Source organism: Metopolophium dirhodum, chromosome 1, assembly GCF_019925205.1.
Source record: "Metopolophium dirhodum isolate CAU chromosome 1, ASM1992520v1, whole genome shotgun sequence".
Classification (NCBI taxonomy): domain Eukaryota; kingdom Metazoa; phylum Arthropoda; class Insecta; order Hemiptera; family Aphididae; genus Metopolophium; species Metopolophium dirhodum.
This window is the reverse complement of record NC_083560.1, coordinates 56,108,551-56,127,865: the sequence shown is the minus strand read 5'-3', so window position 1 is coordinate 56,127,865 and position 19,315 is coordinate 56,108,551. Positions and strand designations below refer to the sequence as shown.

Below are 19,315 nucleotides of genomic sequence, written 5' to 3'. Positions count from 1 at the left end.
TTTTCTATTTTAGAAATAATTTAATATTTTTAGGTTTTATACAATTTTACAAATTTTAAAATAAAATACTTATTTGATTTGCCGCAAATTTAATATTTTTTTAAAATACAAAGCAAAATAACATATGAGTATTTGTTATTACGTATTAGTGTATCTACTATCTATATAAAAACTCACAACAATTGAAAATATATAATATAATTATTAATTATATTAATCATTGGTACGATTATTTCACTTCAATAAAATATATCAAATCCAAGTTTTTCAATATATTTCATTAAAAATTATTTTAAATTTGGAGCGATTTTACAATGTGTGTTTTTTTGTGTTTTTACACAATAAGTAGTCGAAATAATGTAAAATTTAAAAAAAGTTGAGTGTAAAACTACTATAATATTTATGAGCGTCCAAAGTTAGATTTTTGACAAAATTCGTAAAATCATTTTGAACAATATCAACAGAGCCAATTATAGCCAATTCAACTAGAAATTATCGTAAAATTGTATTAGATAACGACGGTATTTTGTTAAAATTTACCACTGAAAATCACAAAATACGTTTTTGGTATTAAAATTTTCAGAAAAATCATGAAAATATTCTGGTAAAACGGCGTATACATCTATGGAAAAATAAGATAGCAATACCAAATAAGAGATAATATGCAGACGCCCTTTTAAAAATCAAAATAATCTACACGGAACTGTTGAAAGGGCTTATACCACATCGAATGCATGCTAAATGCTTACAACCTACACAGTTCTTAACAATAATTATGATTATTGCTGTTTGTATATTACATTATTACCAGATTGAACAAAGTGGTTTTACTAGGTTACACACTGAACATCACTTGTATTGGTAACACTTGATAACAAATTTCCCTCCAATTTCATATTATCAGTTAACAATAAACCGACAAGTTAATAGATACGATATAGTATAATGTATATTATATATATACAAATACTGTATAAAATCAAAAGGGCGTTTGTAGAAATGAAAATGTTAAAAGGACTTATGCCACTATAATTATATGTTTTTAGAAGGGCGTTTATAAAACTGACACCACATACATTTTTTTTAAATGAATATAACATTAAATATAAATTTAGTTTAAGCAATTTTAGTTCCATGAAGTCTCGTGTTTAATATAATGTATAAATTAATGTTCTATCTTAAAAATTGAGTATTTAATCAGTTTTATTAGTTTCCTGAAAAAAAGTAAAATGTGGTATACTTTTAACAGAATACTTTTAACAGAATACCGTCGATAATATTCTCCCCGGCCCGCATTACAATGCACTATCCAGCACATATGGCAACCAATAAACAAAATAATAACAATAATAATAATAATACTAATTTCTACTATTACTATTAGAATCTGCAAAAAATTAAGAAAAAAGAAAACATCATTTTAAAACCAATATTACTATTAGAAAAAAAACTTGATTGTAAAACCAATATGTTCCCATAATAATAAGGTATCAACAAAAAATTAGTGATATACCAACAAAAACACTCCGCCATACTCAGTGTAAAATTAAAACGCTAAGTATAAAAAAAACGGCTCTAAAAGTTGTGATATCATTTTATAGGTAGCTAAGTCCTTGAACTATAGATATAATTTATGTTAAAATAATCTGCTAAAAAATTAAGTTAGCTTGATTTTATTATGAATTTTTAAGCAGATTATTTTAACATAAATGATATCTATAGTTCAAAGACTTAGCTACCTATAAAATGATATCACAACTTTTAGAGCCGTTTTTTTATACTAAGTGTTTTTTTTTACACAGAGTAATCGGAGTGTAGGTGGAGTGTTTTTGTAGGGATAAATAATAAACATGATGATTAAATAAAGAAAAATGAAGTTTTAAATGTCAAAAATAAGCAATGTTTGTTAATTTTTTTTTTATATAAATAAAAGTTAATTATAAATAATTTTTAAGGATTTGTTTCGTATAAATTGTTGTTGTGGTATTACATTTTTCTGCCATAAATCAAATGTTTATTATTATTTTTATATTTTATATAACCCTAAAAATTACATTTTTAATGATGTACTGAAAATCTGAATCTAATATTTTTGGAAGGTGAGGATCGATTATGAATCAAAAACAGGAACGTAAACCATAGTCTATTTTTCCTAAAGATTTTAAGAAAATAATAAGTTTTTCTGGGTGTAAGAATCACTAAATCCCGGCTCTGGATATACAATTGACTGAAAGTGGAACTACTCTGACCTCAGTTGGCCTCAGCTTATGATGATCGATGAGTCCATCGATGAATAATAAATATTAAAATATATAGTACTACTATATAGCTATAATATTATTAATTATCAGTTAACTATTGCCTATTATTAGGTAATAAAAGTATTTCGAAGATGTCTGTTGGCCTGCAGCATATTAAATTAACTTAGCATCTTCATATTTTATACCTTAATTATTATACAAGTTGGGAATCAAAATGTAATTACTTCAAATAAAAAAAACTTATCAGTTATTCTTAATAAATGAAGATTTGATAATAAAATCGATTTTAAACATGATTAGTTGTTTGTCTAAACATATTGCAACGAATATTACCATTAATTATGAATACTATAATATTATGACTTATGAGTATTAATAATCAATGATATTACTAAGGTGACGATTATAAGGAGTTATAGTTAGGCAATTTATATGGCGTATATACTTAGTCAATACGTGAGAAGTATAAATTAACGAACCTTTGTTCAGGCCACCGATAGGCGATAACACTAATTTTTCACAATGGTAAGAGTATTGTACGGGTGGAAATAAACTTACCTAGATAGTCTAGTAGTAGACTAGATATTATTTCAATAGTTACACAGTTATTGGTGTCAATAATATATCATATTTTAATGATATAATCACTAATATTTTTTTATGTTGCCTATGGCAATCATTAACATATTACAAAGATTATTCTGATTTAAATGTTGAATAATGGATTTAGATTCATATCTAAGTAGCTAACTACTAATAGCTATCTACGGTATGTACCTACTGCTCTGTTGTACAGTAGTTATCACTTATCAAGCATATCGTTGTAATAGATGTATTAAATTTGAATTCAATGACAAATCTAACATGCGAAAAACGATTCTGAGTGGATAAGTTGTGTCAGCCTAGCATATTTGTATAAATTACCAAATTTAATAGCTAAAAAAATAATAATAAAACGAAAATATCTTATGGCTATAAATAGCATAACTTTCCAGTGAATTTTTTTGTTGTTATAGGTAGAAAAACGGTCATGACATTTTTAATCTAAGCTATAAAAAGAAAAACGTTTATGAATTTCTAAAGAAAAAATAATTTACAAAATTTTAAAAATTGTAATTCCATGGCTATCATTCTATCAATAAATCAGAGTCAAAATATGTAGTTAGGAAATTTTACCATGTATGGGAAATGGTCATTTTAACATTTGGTGAAAAGGTTATTGATTTTTGAATTAAAACAAAATATCAAGAAAAGTTGGATAAAAATTTGTTAATTTACAGAGGAAAATCCAATACCATAAACTTTTTAAACGCTCTTAAAAAATTAATATTACTTTCCAATAAACTTTTTTTTTGTTTAAGGTAGTAAAATTTATGGGGAATTTTCTATTTAAGTTTCTAGTGTTAGCTATGAAAATACAACTTTTATGCATTTCTAACTGAAAAATAGTTTAAAAACAGTCAAAATTTGAACTTTAAATTCATAGAAAAAAATAATTTTGTACATACCTATCTAAGTTATTACTAACTATAGTTACTACTAATAGCTATTTCAAACCAGTTACTGGAACCTTTTGAATTTATCGGTATCGGTTCCGGTACTGGTTCTCCAAAAATAAATTAACTGTTTTGGTTCTGGTTTTTTGATAAAAAAAAAATAAGGGTATCAGTTTCAAATAATTTAGGTACCGGTTCCAGATAATTTAGGTACCAAAAAATATAATAATTTCAAATACTTATCCGGAATGCAAGTTTAATTAATAGTATGAGAAATATTAGAAAACTCATATGATCATACATAGTTTATACACAATACAGTTATACAATTAAAATATGATAAATAAAATTATTTTACTTTTGAACTTAAAAGAACTTATTTCATTTAAAAATTCCAGTTCGGTTCCGGTACTTTATTTATTAAAGTAAAGGTTTCGGTTCCGGTTCTGGTTCGTAATATTTTAAAAGTTCCGGTTTCAGAACCGTTCCTTTTAGGTTTGGTTCCAGTTCCTGGTTCGAGTATAAGCCTTGTGGTTAAATACTTGTATTTTTAGGAATTTTAAAAGAAACCAACTATTTCTTAGAATAAAATAAAATAAGTGTTTTAATATTTAATACAAATTATTTATTGTTCTAATAAACTAATAAACAAATATCTATTTTTATCTACTATATATCTAATTTAAAATTAACAGTTATGTTTGAGTTACTTCAGCTTTTTATTTAGTAAAATAATCATAATGACAGTTAATTTTACCATTGTTATAGATAATACCAATTTATTATAATTATGTTAAATATTTTCAACAAAGATATTATTTTTCTTTAAGAATATGTAATTATTATACTATAGGGTGTCCCATAAAGTGCGCAACTTTTAAATCGGCCGCCATTTTTTTAAAATTTGGTTGTCAGCCTTGTTCTTATTATTTCTAGTATCTATTATTACTCCGATTTAATTAGTAGTTGTTGACATAGATCTATTAACTAATGGACAGCGCTTAAAAAGACAAATGAACGAAAGAGAAAGATCTATGTGTTTGGGAATATATGGAGGACCATTTACATTAAGTTTTTTCATCCATACGTATCATCAATATTATAGCTACGAAATAGATATAGAACACATGTAAAACACATGGCTAAAAAACCATAATGTAAATGGTTTTCCATGATATTCCCAAACGCATAATTTTTTCTCTTTCACTCTATCTCGTCCTCATGAACTGTAGGCAGGGTGGTGTGGTATGCGCTGTCCATTAGTTTAGAGGTCTATGGTTGTTGATAAGTAATTATAAGAACGAGGATGCCAACAAAAAATTTAAAAAATGGCGGCAGATTTAAAAGTTGTGCACTTTATGGGACACCCTATATATATTGCATCTTAAATGATATACGGTTAACAAAGTAACAATGACAAAACTAAGCAAATATTATAATTGTGTAATTAAAATATGACTTAGCCAATAATAATTTTATATTTATATAACTGTATGTAAGATTCATACAATCATAATCATAGTATTCCATTAATTTGTATGATTATTAATTTATAAAATTATACTTCATAATATATACTGACTTGTGTCTTGCACATATGCACATAACAAAAATTAAATTCATATTTCTTAATAAAAAGATATTTTATTCATTAAAATGTATTGCACCTAATTGATAATACACATTAATTTTGTACTCCTAAAAAATACAACAAAAAAAAAATAACTTAATATTTCAAGGTCAGTGAAAATTTCATGATGAAATTTGTACACACATAACCATTATTTCTATAATATTTGTCTATAATTATTACTCACTCTTTTTGAATTCACTATCTTTATTATTGATTTATTTTTTCTAAATTTGTGATTTTTATGTGCACTATTGTTTTTCAGCTATTTTGGGTCCAACCCCTCAAAACTCAAATTTAGTTAACATAATTCAGATGTGGGTTTTACATGTTATACATTTAATACTTAGTGTTTAAATAATATAATTTTCAGAGCAATTAAAAATCATGTTATTTTAATAAAAATAATTCATAAACAGGTACTGATATTAATGACTACATAGTTTATAATATCAATTAATAAATGGTTTTAAATTTTTTTTTTAACAGAAAGAAGACAGACAAGATAAAATATAAATGTATAAAAATAATAATACTATTTTTAATCAAACTTTATGTTGATTTGATTCCCCCTGATTAATATCTATTAACATTCTATAAATAATACAAGTTACCTTAATATATATGTATATTTTAACACAAAAATTGCAATTGCCGTAATCTATACCTAAAACATTATATTTTATAAAATATTATATCAAAGTAGTCATATCATAATACTGCTGTAAGTCTATATTTGTTGGCAACTGATGCATACAAAAAATACATGTTTTCTGCTCAATAAAATTACATTCCTGATTCAGCTATTCCTTCATCATCTGTAACATTAAATGATACATGTAAATATGCTATTTAACAAAATTATAAACTATTTCTACTATTATGATTACTGCTTGGCATTAGTTTAGTATTTAATAAATAGATTTACGCATTAACATTAGGTCATCATGATCAAAATACTGAATTATAAAATTAAAAAGCAAAGCAGTATTAGTCAGTCAAAAACATTTAAATATACTCTAATAAATTATACATAAAAATAATAATATGTTAGTCAACACTCAACAAACACTCTACTTTAAAATAAAAACGCACACAATATTTTAAATTCTACGTACCATTGTAAATCCTAAAGTTATCCCATTCTCTCGGCATGGAAAAAAAAATTTTAAATATATAATTACAATTCAACAAATAATATTATACACCAGGGATGCTAACAATAGTTAGTTTTGATTAAAATCTTTGAAGTTATATAAAATGTTTATAACTATTATCATTGTTAAATATTTAAATATATTAAATCCTAATAGTTATTACTTACACAGGTATGCCACACACACACACACACATACATACACACACACTCAAACATAATTTTTTTCTCACTTTTTCCAATAAATATGGTTTCACTTTTTGTGCTCCTCAACATCATCAATGCCAATTTTGCCATCAAAATTTTACCATTTTGGCACAACTACACCTAATAGTATATATTACGAAAATTTGACTTAAATATGTATAAATATAAAATTAGCTTATAAACGATAAATATCATCTGAATTTTTATGAGAACTAGATTTTCGCCTCCACCATGAAGACCACCACGATTTATTATATGCATTTGTCGTAATAATTGTATTTATAGTTGTTACATTATTGTAGGAAGTAGCTGTTGATACTTTTGTATTTGTTATTTTAGTAGTTGTATCACTATTTTTGGACCAAATGCCCCCCACTACCGTTGGTAAGCCACTAGTAACAGCAGCATTTAACCATAGTACACCACATCGTACGATAAAGGCAGTTGTCTTTGAACTCAACATGAGCGACGTACCTTCAAATGCACGATTGTGATGAGCCAACATTGTAGCTGCAGTCGTATTGTTCATCAGCTCCAAATCTTGTTGCTCTTGATCGAGTAGTTCTTGTTGATCGCTATTGCCACTGTTTTGTTGTAGTATACAAACTATGCATTGATGAATACATATGTACTGTTGCTCGGTTTGTACCATCCATACACGTTCTTTGCGCATTGCATATACAATACCGTACACATCAATATAATTATTTACTTGCGTAGGATCATTGAGTGATTGCAACACTCTGTCCAGAGCTATAAAAGTACCAGATCGTCCAACACCGGCACTAAAATATAACATATTATATTATTACTAACATCAATAATATTGTCTTAGATGAGTTTATTTTTAAACTAACAATTGATCAAAATAATAAAATACCATAAAAATAAATATTTAAATTGTATGATTAAGAGGACGTCACACCTGCATGTGTTGTCTCCGCCTTATAAATGTACAACACAACAAAAACTATTTTGCGTGGGACAACTTTTATCTTTCTGTGTTTGTAGTAGTGACTCCAAAATTGCTGAACATATAAGGTAGAAAATTATCTATGCAACAGCGTGCCTATATTTTAGATAACATAAATATAAAAAAAGTTATTTGCTTCTCAACATTTGGTTTTTTTCATTTGCTTATAAAAAATTATTGGATAGTGCTATTAAAAAAAAAAGCACGCTGTTATCCAAATAAAGTTCTTTTTTTTACGTGTTATTGGATAGTGCTATTAAAAAAAAAAGCACGCTGTTATCCAAATAAAGTTCTTTTTTTTACGTGTTGTGAAAATTTGGTAGTTGTTCAACAAATATGATGTGAGAAAAGTTGTCCCGCACAAAACAGTTTTTGCTAAGTTGTACATTTGTAAGACGGAAACAACACATGCAGGTGTGACATCCTCTTAACATAATTGGTAATCATAACTTGAAATTTTTTTTTATATTAAAATTTTAAATCACTATTAAACTTATAAATTGTTATTACCTGCAATGCACTATTATAGGACGGTGGTGTTGTTGCAGTTGGTGCTGATGTTGTTCAATATTATTTCCTACACCGGCATGGTGACGTTCTCTAAAAGCACGAACAAAACGACAAAGTGTTTGTGGAGGACTAGGTACACCAAAATCAGGCCAAGTAGTAAAATGGAAATGTCGTATTACTCTTTTTTGATCATTCTAATGCAAAAAAAAATAAATAATTTAACAACAAAGCTCTTGAAAATGATTAGATATCTAATTCTTCTTAAGATGACGCTGTACCCGCATATATTGTCTCCGTCTTACACGCATACGACATGCCAACTTTTCGTTCATCAGTTTCAATAGTGTGCCATGACTGATTATCAAACTTTCAGGTAAGAACATTATCTGTGTTCTCTCGTTGGTTTTTACAATATTTTAATTTTTAAGTGAATTATGAGCATTTTGAAATATTAATATTTTACATACCACTTAAAAATTAAAACATCGTAAAAACCAACGAGAGAACACGGATAATCTTACCTAAAGGCTGAAAGTTTGATAATAAGTTAATTCAATCTAATATGAAAACTGACAGCACACTATTGAAACTGACAAACGAAAATTTGTTGTGTCATGCGTGTGTAAGACTGAGACAACACATGCAGGTACAACATCTTCTTAATACCACACTATAGACTTTACTTACCCGACAAACCATAAATTCAGTTATCACCCAATCAGAATAATGAGTGTCGTTTAATAAAGTGACACATATATTGTCACCGTAATAAACAGGATGAGTATCATATGGCCAATAATGATCACATTTCTCGCGACCTTTTTCCACACATCTAGTTAACATTATTATGCTTCTTGCATTGCTTTCCCAACACATACGCCAAAAGTCGTCTCTCGTTGAATGCAATGGACCCTGTGTAACAATAAATTCTCTAACGCTGTTGTGACCCTGAAACATTGAGTATTCAAAACTTTAAAATACTAATATACAAAAATAATAGGTTATTATATTAGAGTTTAGTTTGAAAAGACATCATTATTGTAAATCGTGTATGATTCATCAAATTCAACTAAAAACATTCTAAACAGACTTCTTAAAATTATCTTCATAAAACAGCATCTTGAAATAATAATTAATAACTAGTTTATAAATGATTTAGTTATCAATTATGGGGAGATTTGTTATTACCGGAACATAATTAGCATTTATATAGTCAGATCCTTCTTCGTCATCCACTGGCTGTAACTTAAAACGGCTGTGATCATAAGGCAAAATATTGGTGAATCTATTTTTAGGACGATTGCATGGTAAATCAGCTGCTGTAGTTGTTGTACCTCCATTGGTAGCTGCAGCTGCAGCCGCATGTTTTAAATCTTCAAATTCTTCAGAAAATCTAAAGTCAGAATCAGCTGACATTTGGGCGTAATGTTCCCCAAATCTATCCACTCGTACAGGCCGGCTGATTTCATAAATAAAAATGCACATTTAATAATAGCTAATAAATAATGTATATAAAAAAATGATTACTTTTGGTTTACTTTAATATATTAAAACCTTGTTTTTAAATAATAATTATTATAATACCAATTTCGTTATAAGTTAATTACAGCTTTTTGTACCTTATTTGTAAATCACATGACAGTTGTTGTTGTTGTTGAACATTGGAGGAATTTATCATATCACCTCCACGGCCACCTCCACGACCACCACCATTTAAGTTTCTAGTCGATGAGTTATCTAGAAATTTTCCTCCTGTGATTCTTCGTTGCCCTGTTCCAGCTTGTCTTTTACCACCACCAACAGAGCTCTTCATTATTCTGCTCTTGCCACTACCACACAGGAACCACCGGCTTCGGCCACTCCCAGTAGCTAATGCAGCACAAACAGCAATTAAAATAAAAGCAGCTGGCAATCCTACTACAACAGACAACACAATGGCTGTAGCTGATGTTGGAGCTGATGTGTTATCTTGATCTGAAAACATTAATATATAAAATATGCATCGTTGTCTTAAATTGATTTTAGTATTTTACAAACCTGTTTGTATAGGAAATGAAAACATGGTGTCAGTAAATTTGTCATTTGCTGTAAATGCGCGTACTTTAACACGATATGTTGTACCCGGTTTTAGTGGGCCGTTGCAATATTGTGATGATAATAATTTCCCACCACTAATGGAATTTGTATTGCAATGCGTATCTTGCCCAATCGTAAAATCCTCCACAGTCTTATTAGTTGAAAATGGGTAATATGGATCAAGAACCTAGTAATAAATATATCTATTAATATATCTATGAATATAATTTAACTATTTTATATTTTTTATTTTAGTATATTTTTTATATTTGTATGGTTATAGGTTGTAGTTAATCATATTATCTTAAACATATTGAGCCGGCTAAGAATTAAAACAATAAAACCATTACATGTGAAATAATACATTGTTGACACTTCTGGTATCTAATCTTATACTAAAAATAGTAATAACTGTTATACCTGATAAGGTGGCCAAATTGTATATGCTTGTACATCTTGCCAACTGGGCATTTCAAGACCACTAGCGTTTTTAGAATCATCCTCTGCCACGATCAAAGTATACGCTATTACTCGACCATTTTGATCTCCAAAATAGTTCTTTCGGAAGCGTACTTGTATGGTATTTGTGGTTCGGCTTACTTCAGTTGGTACTACTTGGGCACTTGGTTTGGGTGGTGCTGTTATAAAAATATTTATAAAATAAATAAAATATAATTATTGTTGAACAAAATTTTTTTTTAAGTAACTTTACCTAAAATTGGCATTCTTTGCTCCAAACTAGCTACAGGACCACGACCAACGCGAGTCTCGCCACTAATATTAAATACATATTGACGACCTGGTATTAAACCTTTAACAGTTGCCCTATTTCTCCATGGCTCATAATATGATGTTTTAGTTGTTTCACCAACTTCAATTTCGGATCCCAAAGGAGGCTGACCATTTAATAAACCGCCATTACTGAGTAAATTATTTATACCCAAGCCCAACATATTTTCTTCTTCTTCACCTCCATGCAACTGTACCACAGTATTTGTAGAAGCAGGTGTACCATCGGATGATGATGAAGTTAATATAGCAGTCCATGACACCACATAACGTAAAAGTATACCATTATGTTCGGACTCTGGCAATGTCCACTCTAATGTAAGGTGCCCAGGTTGTACGTCAACTGCTTGGAAATTTACACAACGTCCTGGTACCCACTCCAATGAGCTAAAAGTACCAGATACTGGAACTGAACGTCTCAATAATAATGCAGCGGCATAGCCTCCTATGCCACTGTTTAATATTTGTTGTTGAGATAGAGATGCTAAAGACCCTCCACCACCAGCTCGCACCACAACAGTGAATGTATAATTACGATATGGTCGAAGACCTTGTACTAAAAACCATGGTTTATCCGTCAAATTTTGAACGAGTAACCCTCCTCCCCCATCTGAGGATGATTTAGAGGATGAGTATGAATTTGCAATAGAAGAAGCTGTAGTAATAATCGTGGCGTCAGTATCTAAATATTCAATTTCAAATGCATCATATTGTCCACGGGGCAGTGTCCATACAAGATGAACAGAATCACGGGTTATTTGAGTGGCATTCAAATCAGTAATTGGCTCTGGATCTGTGAAATAATATGAACTAGTTAAAATTATTATATAGGTATATTAGAATTGTAAGTAATCACTAGTCATATTTAAAAATATACTTACAAAGACGATCTTGCCGACGCAAGGGCTGGCTGAGAACTCCATATACTGATACAGTCCACACAGTTATATCATACAAACGACCGGGGACTAAAGAGTGCCAAGTAACTTTCCATTCATTATCTGATGCCCATTTTTCAGCAATCAATACTGTTCCAGTAGACGATGTAGATGCTATTCCAGATCCTGGATCTGAAGGAGTGGTGGTAGACGATTGATATGTTGTAGATTGTGTACTTGTTTGGTGATTAGCTTCTGATAGTTGAAAACGATACTTAACGAAACGACTAGCTGTTTGTGGAGTAGGAGTATATCGCAAGGTCAAAGTGTCAGTGGCAAGTTGTTGATCATTTACAGCCAATATTTCAGATAAAATCAACGGCACTGTAGTTATAAAATTTATGAAAAATAATTTCAATAATTAATTTGTTGTACAATGTATAAAACAAAACAATGTGTTTATTATCAACCCACTTGTATGTGTTTCCAGGATTACAGGGTCACTGTACATGGAATGTGAACATGTACGTAATCGTAATCCATAACCTGCACCAGCAATTAATTCATCTAAGCCTAAATTTACTAAAATAGTTCCACTAGATCCATTAGGATATCCAGAATCTGTAAAATTTTTCCATCCACTAGATGATGTTCCAACACTACTACTACTCCAAGTTGTAGCTGCTGTAGTCCAACTAATAGAGGTAGTAGTTTGATTTTGATCTGATTGTGGAGGTGGCTTAAGAAGTATATACTCTACAGAATAGTAATCAATTAACCCTTCTGGACGAGGGAACTGTATAGTCAAGTTTGTAGCATCCACAAGCAAAGCCATGTTACTCACAGGGTTTGGTCCTAGTAAATAAAAAAAGTAAACAAAAAAATAAGAAATATAAATATTTTTTTTATATTTATTTTTTTATATATTGTTAATGTTTAAATAATATACAGAGAAAAGTATCATACGGTAAGCAGATATTAAAATGGTTCTATGGAGAGCAGTGGCACCGAAGTCCAACATTTTACCCATGACATTAGACACCTTCACGCACAATTTTTAACACCCACCTATTTCTTATAATTTCTTACCTTACCAAGTTTAGTTTTTATATTGTCTATTAAAACAAACTGTGCTGCCAACATTTGAACATAACACATAAATGAGTAAAATATATCAGTTTCTTTATTATTTTTAAATACTATATTTTATATTTAAATATATTTCTTAATACTCAATATATTTTTTATTATTAGATTTAAAATATGAGTGCTTTTTTACTTGCAGTAGTCTTAGATGCAAATATGTTAATTATATCGTATTTGTTAATTTCTATGTCTTGTTCACAAGATATTTTCATAAAATCTTCTGAACAATTTTCAGAACTTTCAGAAGTACCCAGTAGTACGAAGTCGTGCCTTAATTAATTTAAGCTTAGAAAATGTTACCTAGCCAGTAGTAGATACGCTTTACTTATAAAGTAAAATGTATACAGTAAAACTGAGGTCCCCATTTTTCTTAACATTATACCCACTCACCTACCCACCAACTTATTTACCTATAACGTTTGTCATAGGCAAAATCAACTTTCAGCACCACTGGTGGAGAGACAAATTCCAATGTTTGAAATAAAATAAATAACACTGATGCACTTACGTATTGTATAATTAACTAGCAGTGGATATGGAGACTCCAGAGATCCATAAGTTTGGGTGTTAACTTGAATTGTGTATCGTTGTCCGGCCACCATATCCGCGATTTCTGCCTCAGTTGATTGTACTCCTGGCAACCTAATCCACTGTTGTTGGCCCCCATTGGAATCAATGGTACGATATTTAATAGAATATTCAGTAAACAAGCCTTCAGCTGTGGGGCCATTCCATTTCAATAAAACAGAGTTTGACCCAATATTTGAGGCAGCAGTTATATTCTCTACTTGAAGATCAGTAGGAGGCCTAGGATCTAAAGTAAAAATTAAAATTCATCAAATCAAATATTAAAGAACTTAAAATATTGGAATTATTGATAAAATATTGAACTTACAAACGGCTTGAAAGTAATCATGAGGTTCAGATAGAAGTCCATGACTTATAGCAAATACCTTAAGTTGATAAGCTGCTCCGGGGTATAAATTTCTTAAAGCCATGCGCCATTCATTAGTTATCCTTACAGTTGGTATATCATCTATAAGAAAAATAAGAATTGAGCAAATCAAAACCGAATTTAAAATAATATACATGTATAATATCTTGTAATGAGATTTTATTATTATAATTTTACGAACCAGTATCATTACGACGAAGTACCACTTGAAATGTTTCTTGTCGACTATTGACATCTGTTTTCCAAGATACATTTAATCCATAATCCAATGTTGGTCTTAAATCTTCAATAATTGGTGCTGATGGTTCTGTAAATAAATAAAAAAATAAATAAATATTAGTAACAATATTTCAAATTGTGCATTTAAAAGTTTAAAATATATACAGAATATTATTCGACTTACTCATTGTATGGTACACAACAGTGTCATTAGAAGCAACACCAGAACTAAGTGATTTTACAGATATAGAGTAATTACGACCTGGTAATAATGATTCTAATGTGCATTCAATCGGGGTCGATGGATCTTCAATTGATTCCCTAGTAGCTTGGACTACCAAAACATTACTATCGGTAGAAGTTGTTGCTGTAATTGCAGCTGATGCCACAGCTGATGATGTAGATTGTTGTCGTGAGGAACCATTTAGTGATTGATTAAGATTATTTCCCAATGATAATACTGATGATACAATCAGAGAATCGGAAGCAGATGAAGAAGACGATAGAGAACCTGTAAGAACTTCAGCATAGCTCACTTGATATGCGTCTTGCCAACTCATTGCATCCGCCTTCCATGTTAATTGTAATACACCACCACCTCCATCTTCATTCAAATTGTTTCCATTTGTATTACCGCTACTTATAACTTTTAAGTCAATTACAGGTAGTGGTTCTATAAAATATACAAAACATAAATGCAATTGATTTGATAGATCTAAATTTTAACATATTAAATATATACATTTTAAATGAGAACATACTTAATGTAACATTTACAGAAGCAGGCCATGAAGCCACTTTTCCAGAAACTGTCTTCACAAGAACTTGATAAGTTCGACCTGGTTGTAAAGACTGTGTGTCGTACACATCACACCATTGTGTTGAACCCCCAGAATTAGAACTATCACCATCACGAGGACGAGTAAGTGTTATGGGAGTAGTTGTTTGTTGGGTTTGATCACTGATGCTACGATGAGATGCCAATTGATTTAATGAAGATTGTTGTGATGGCCTCTTAACGTTGACAGATATTTGATATTTGTCAAATTCACTACACATAAATTAAACAAAATCATAAATAAATACCCTCAATATTATGTGCAAGAACCCAACATTAATGTTCACAAGTAATAACATGCAGTTTCATAATGTTTAATTTAATAAAATTTATTTTATTTTATCTCAAAAAATTATACTATATTTTAAATTAAAAAATAGTTATTTATTATTAAAAATTAATATCTTAGAGAATAAAATATTGAAATAATATAGCACATTGTTATATATCTATAATATAACTCAGTTGTATGATTCAAAAATAACTTACCAAAGTCCTTTTGGTGGTTCCCAGTGTACCCGTAAACCATATGAACTTGTTTGCCTAGGATCAACCGCCACATTCAATGGTTTTAAAGGAATAGTACGATATTGAGCAGTTGTTGGTGCAGATGTTTCATCTTCACTAACAGTATGTACACTTATGTTGTATGCACGCCCAGGTACAAGACCTTTAAATGCAGCTTGTGCTGGACCTGGTGGTTCACCTTCTCTTTCTACATAAACTGTTGACTCTGGTGAATCTTGAGGCTCAACACTTACCTAGAAAATAATTTTACAATTTTAATGAAATATAATACATAATATTTCAAGAAAAAATACTTTTATTAAAATTTATGAAAAAATATTTTTTAGTATATTAATGTTGGATGGATATTTTATGAAATGATCAAATTGAATAGTAAATACCTTATAATGAGTGAATACGCTAGCTGGATAACTAGGTTGCCAAAGCACTAATAATGTAGTTTCATTTCTAAACCATACGATAAATTTTCCTGGAGTGCTGGGTTCTGGAAACAAATACAATTATTTAAATGCTATTAATAAAAACCATAAACTAAAAAGTTGTCATGTTATATATTAGCACTAATAAACACTTACTTGTTGTAAAATTTTTAGATATATAGGCCACACTTTCTTTATGTTCATATACTGTAAACAATTGTAACTGGTAGGTAGCTCCAGGTGTCAAATCTTTCAAAACATATTGTTGCTGTGTGTCTCTAGATAAATCAGTTTGAGATGAAGCAGTGGATGGGGAGTTACTAGCATCAACAATTTTCACAAACTGTTCTTGTTGTTGCTGCACAATACCAGATGTAGAAGATGGAGATAAACTGTTAACCTACAACGAAGTGTAAAATATTTATGAATTGTATAATTTTATGAATATTAAAATATATACCTAAGTATATAATATAAAGTATAAACAAGTATATATATATATATATAGCTATAAGTTCAGAAACAAAATAAAGAATATATAAGCTTAATAAATACAGATAGAATACAAAGACCTAATGTGTTCGCTCTAAAGTATAAAGTCTTACATTGTCATGAATTTAAAAGAAATGATTTATTGATTTAATTAATACAATTCACCACAAAATATTTTTAGAAATAAATAACTAGCAATATGTTTTGGGAATACTTATGTTCAGTGGCGTAATTACGGTGGGACAAAGGTATCATTTTGCCCTCCACAATGTGCCAACCTAAAAATTTATTAATTCTTATAAACTTATAATCAACATGGGTACCTATAACCTAATATATCTACTATTTGTTTCTAAACTATAAAATGAGTCATACGAATTGTGTATATTGGACAATTAGGTATAAATAGAATGAAAATATATTCAAACTGTGAGGGGTAGGGGCTCAAGGTTTTGATCAATTAGTTTTCCCTTCCTTAGATTTTTACACTGTTACGCCACCAGCCATGTTTATTTTTTTATGCATATTTTAGTTGTTAAGTATTAGTAAATAAATTAATGATACCCGAATATTGATTGTAATAAATCTATTGTATACTTTAAACATCATTACTTTTAGTTTAAATCCATTGTAATTTCCCAACACTGGAGGTGACCATTGGACATGTGCTGTTTTTCCACCTTTTACTGTTACAGTTAGGTTTGTAGGTGGATCAGGTGCTATTTTAACATTTTTATATAATGAAACAATTAGTAAACCCTCATGAACATGGGATTATTAATTTGTATAGCTTTGAAGTAAAATGTATTATTCAAGTCATATTTTCCATACCAGTAGTAATTGATGCAGTCCAAGTAAGCAACCATTGAGACTGGGGTGATAAAGAACTAGAAACAGCTCCATTTATGAGAGTTTCTGCACCAGATCCAACTGGAACTATTACATTTACCGGAGTTTGTTGTGGGGAATTGTTACTTATTGAATTACTTCCTGTGCTTGAATTACTGTAGTATAACCAAAAATCATAACGGGTCCCTGGCAAGGCTTGAGAAAAATGTATTACATCGCCTGAAAGGTTATTAAATATTTTAATTAATATTTTATTGACAATGTATGAAATTGTATGGCTTTAGGATAGATAATAAAATATATAATGTTTCAATACCTATGTCTTGAGCTGCAATAGTTGTGTTTGCTGGGGGGTTACCGTGTGGAGGTTGATAATCAAGTCTATAATAAGCTTGTTGTAATGGAGATGCAAATGATACTGAGTTTGATGCAGGCAGTTGTATAGCTAAATCAGCCGCTCTCTATAAAAATGGTTTAAGATTATGTGTTTTAATAAAATAAGGTTTTAATTAGGTAGGTACCTAATAGATAATAAATCATATACATTTATATACTTACACCAGTTTTAACAGCAAAGAACAACAGTAATACTATCCACATTTTCACAGTTGACTTATTGATACTTAAACTAATAGTAGTAAATGAGCAACAACGTTAATAACTTAAATTTCGGCTATGAAAATAAGCCGTTTTGAGTATAGTAGATTGAGCAAGAGCAAATGTAATAAGTAGACCAAATACCATTAGGAATATAGGTGCTACATTTTGCAAAATTACATTGAAATACTGTTTGTTGAATGACGTCTTCAGTTTTATCACAACACATACAAAAAAAGCCGTTGATCATGTCAAGGTAATAGGTGATGAGTTGTTGATTAATATTGATATCAATAACAGCATTTGGATAAAAATTAAAAGGTAATTAAACTGTCATTAAAAAATTCTAGTCCGATATTGTCTAGCTGCTATCAACGTTTAAACTTCTGTCCAACAATTCAAATTGAATAATTTGCGTCCGTGTTTGGCGGTAGAAGACCATTTAAGATTACACAGTTTGATACACAAAACACTTAATAAAAAATTAATAAATACATAAATAATACAACTCGACACTATGGGCTAAAAAAATAATAATGAAAATAATACTGACACAATTACAATTATCGATACTGTTTGGTCAACACAGACAAAAAAAAATACAAAAAAATACCAACGTAGGAATATTAGTGAGAAAAAAGTCTCATGATTTCACACGACGAAATCGGGCGAGAAAGTAAAAACGACTACTGTAATACCTGTGTCGTTGCGCGTTTACCACCACCACCAGCTACAACAGTAAACACTACCGAACGGCGAACACCAAAACGAGTGTCGTTGCTTTCGTAATAAGCCCGCGGATCCCTAAGGCCTGGTACCCACGTAACGCACGGTTCAACACGCACACACTATCATTTACCTGCCTATAACAGTAATAATAATTGCTTTCACAACAACCGCGGCGATAGCTCAATATACACCTATACAGACTACACAGAACAGTCAACAGCAAATAACAATAATAATAATAATAATAATACAGCAGCAGGCAGCAACAGTTCCGTACCCGATTCGACGGCGGGGTAGGGGGCTTTATCAGCGACTGATGAAGTCTTTTGTTTTGGTTTCCATCGCGCAATGATTATAAACGCGGTTGGAGGTAAACTCGAACAGCGGCGGTGTACCGTGTGGCCGCGATTGTGGCCATGTAGTACAGTCGGACGTACCGCGATCTCCGATAAATACCTATGCCATTAGATCGTCGTCCGATACTATAGAACACGACTACAATATTGTTAATTATTATTATCGTCCAATGTCCATTATAATTTATTATTAATATTATTAGTCTGACAT

The 19,315-nt window shown here is 30.0% G+C and overlaps 1 protein-coding gene across 1 annotated transcript; it reads right to left on the bottom strand.

The window, feature by feature from the left end:
- Positions 1 to 5,381: 5,381 nt before the first annotated feature.
- LOC132933591 (tyrosine-protein phosphatase 10D) lies at positions 5,382 to 19,017 on the bottom strand. The gene is made up of 23 exons (XM_060999857.1): positions 17,981 to 19,017; positions 17,739 to 17,883; positions 17,405 to 17,641; positions 17,186 to 17,292; positions 16,238 to 16,481; positions 16,043 to 16,146; positions 15,624 to 15,895; positions 15,058 to 15,347; positions 14,481 to 14,969; positions 14,259 to 14,384; positions 14,018 to 14,158; positions 13,631 to 13,936; positions 12,451 to 12,831; positions 11,980 to 12,360; positions 11,022 to 11,891; positions 10,730 to 10,947; positions 10,271 to 10,496; positions 9,853 to 10,207; positions 9,422 to 9,692; positions 8,921 to 9,181; positions 8,234 to 8,427; positions 7,225 to 7,535; positions 5,382 to 6,205 (listed from the first exon to the last, which is right to left on the bottom strand). The coding sequence occupies exons 1-23, from the start codon at positions 18,020 to 18,022 to the stop codon at positions 6,174 to 6,176; spliced, it is 6,003 nt and encodes a 2,000-aa protein (XP_060855840.1). The 5' UTR covers positions 18,023 to 19,017; the 3' UTR covers positions 5,382 to 6,173.
- Between the last annotated feature and the right edge of the window lie 298 nt (positions 19,018 to 19,315).

Bases quoted from the DNA above. Each gene is read 5' to 3' on its own strand.
- LOC132933591 (XM_060999857.1), bottom strand. From the start codon at position 18,022: ATGTGGATAGTATTACTGTTGTTCTTTGCTGTTAAAACTGGT. The intron at 17,884-17,980 runs GTAAGTATATAA...CCATTTTTATAG, and splicing joins TCTTTGCTGTTAAAACTGGT to AGAGCGGCTGATTTAGCTAT. The intron at 13,937-14,017 runs GTAAGTTCAATA...TTTTTACTTTAG, and splicing joins TGATTACTTTCAAGCCGTTT to ATCCTAGGCCTCCTACTGAT.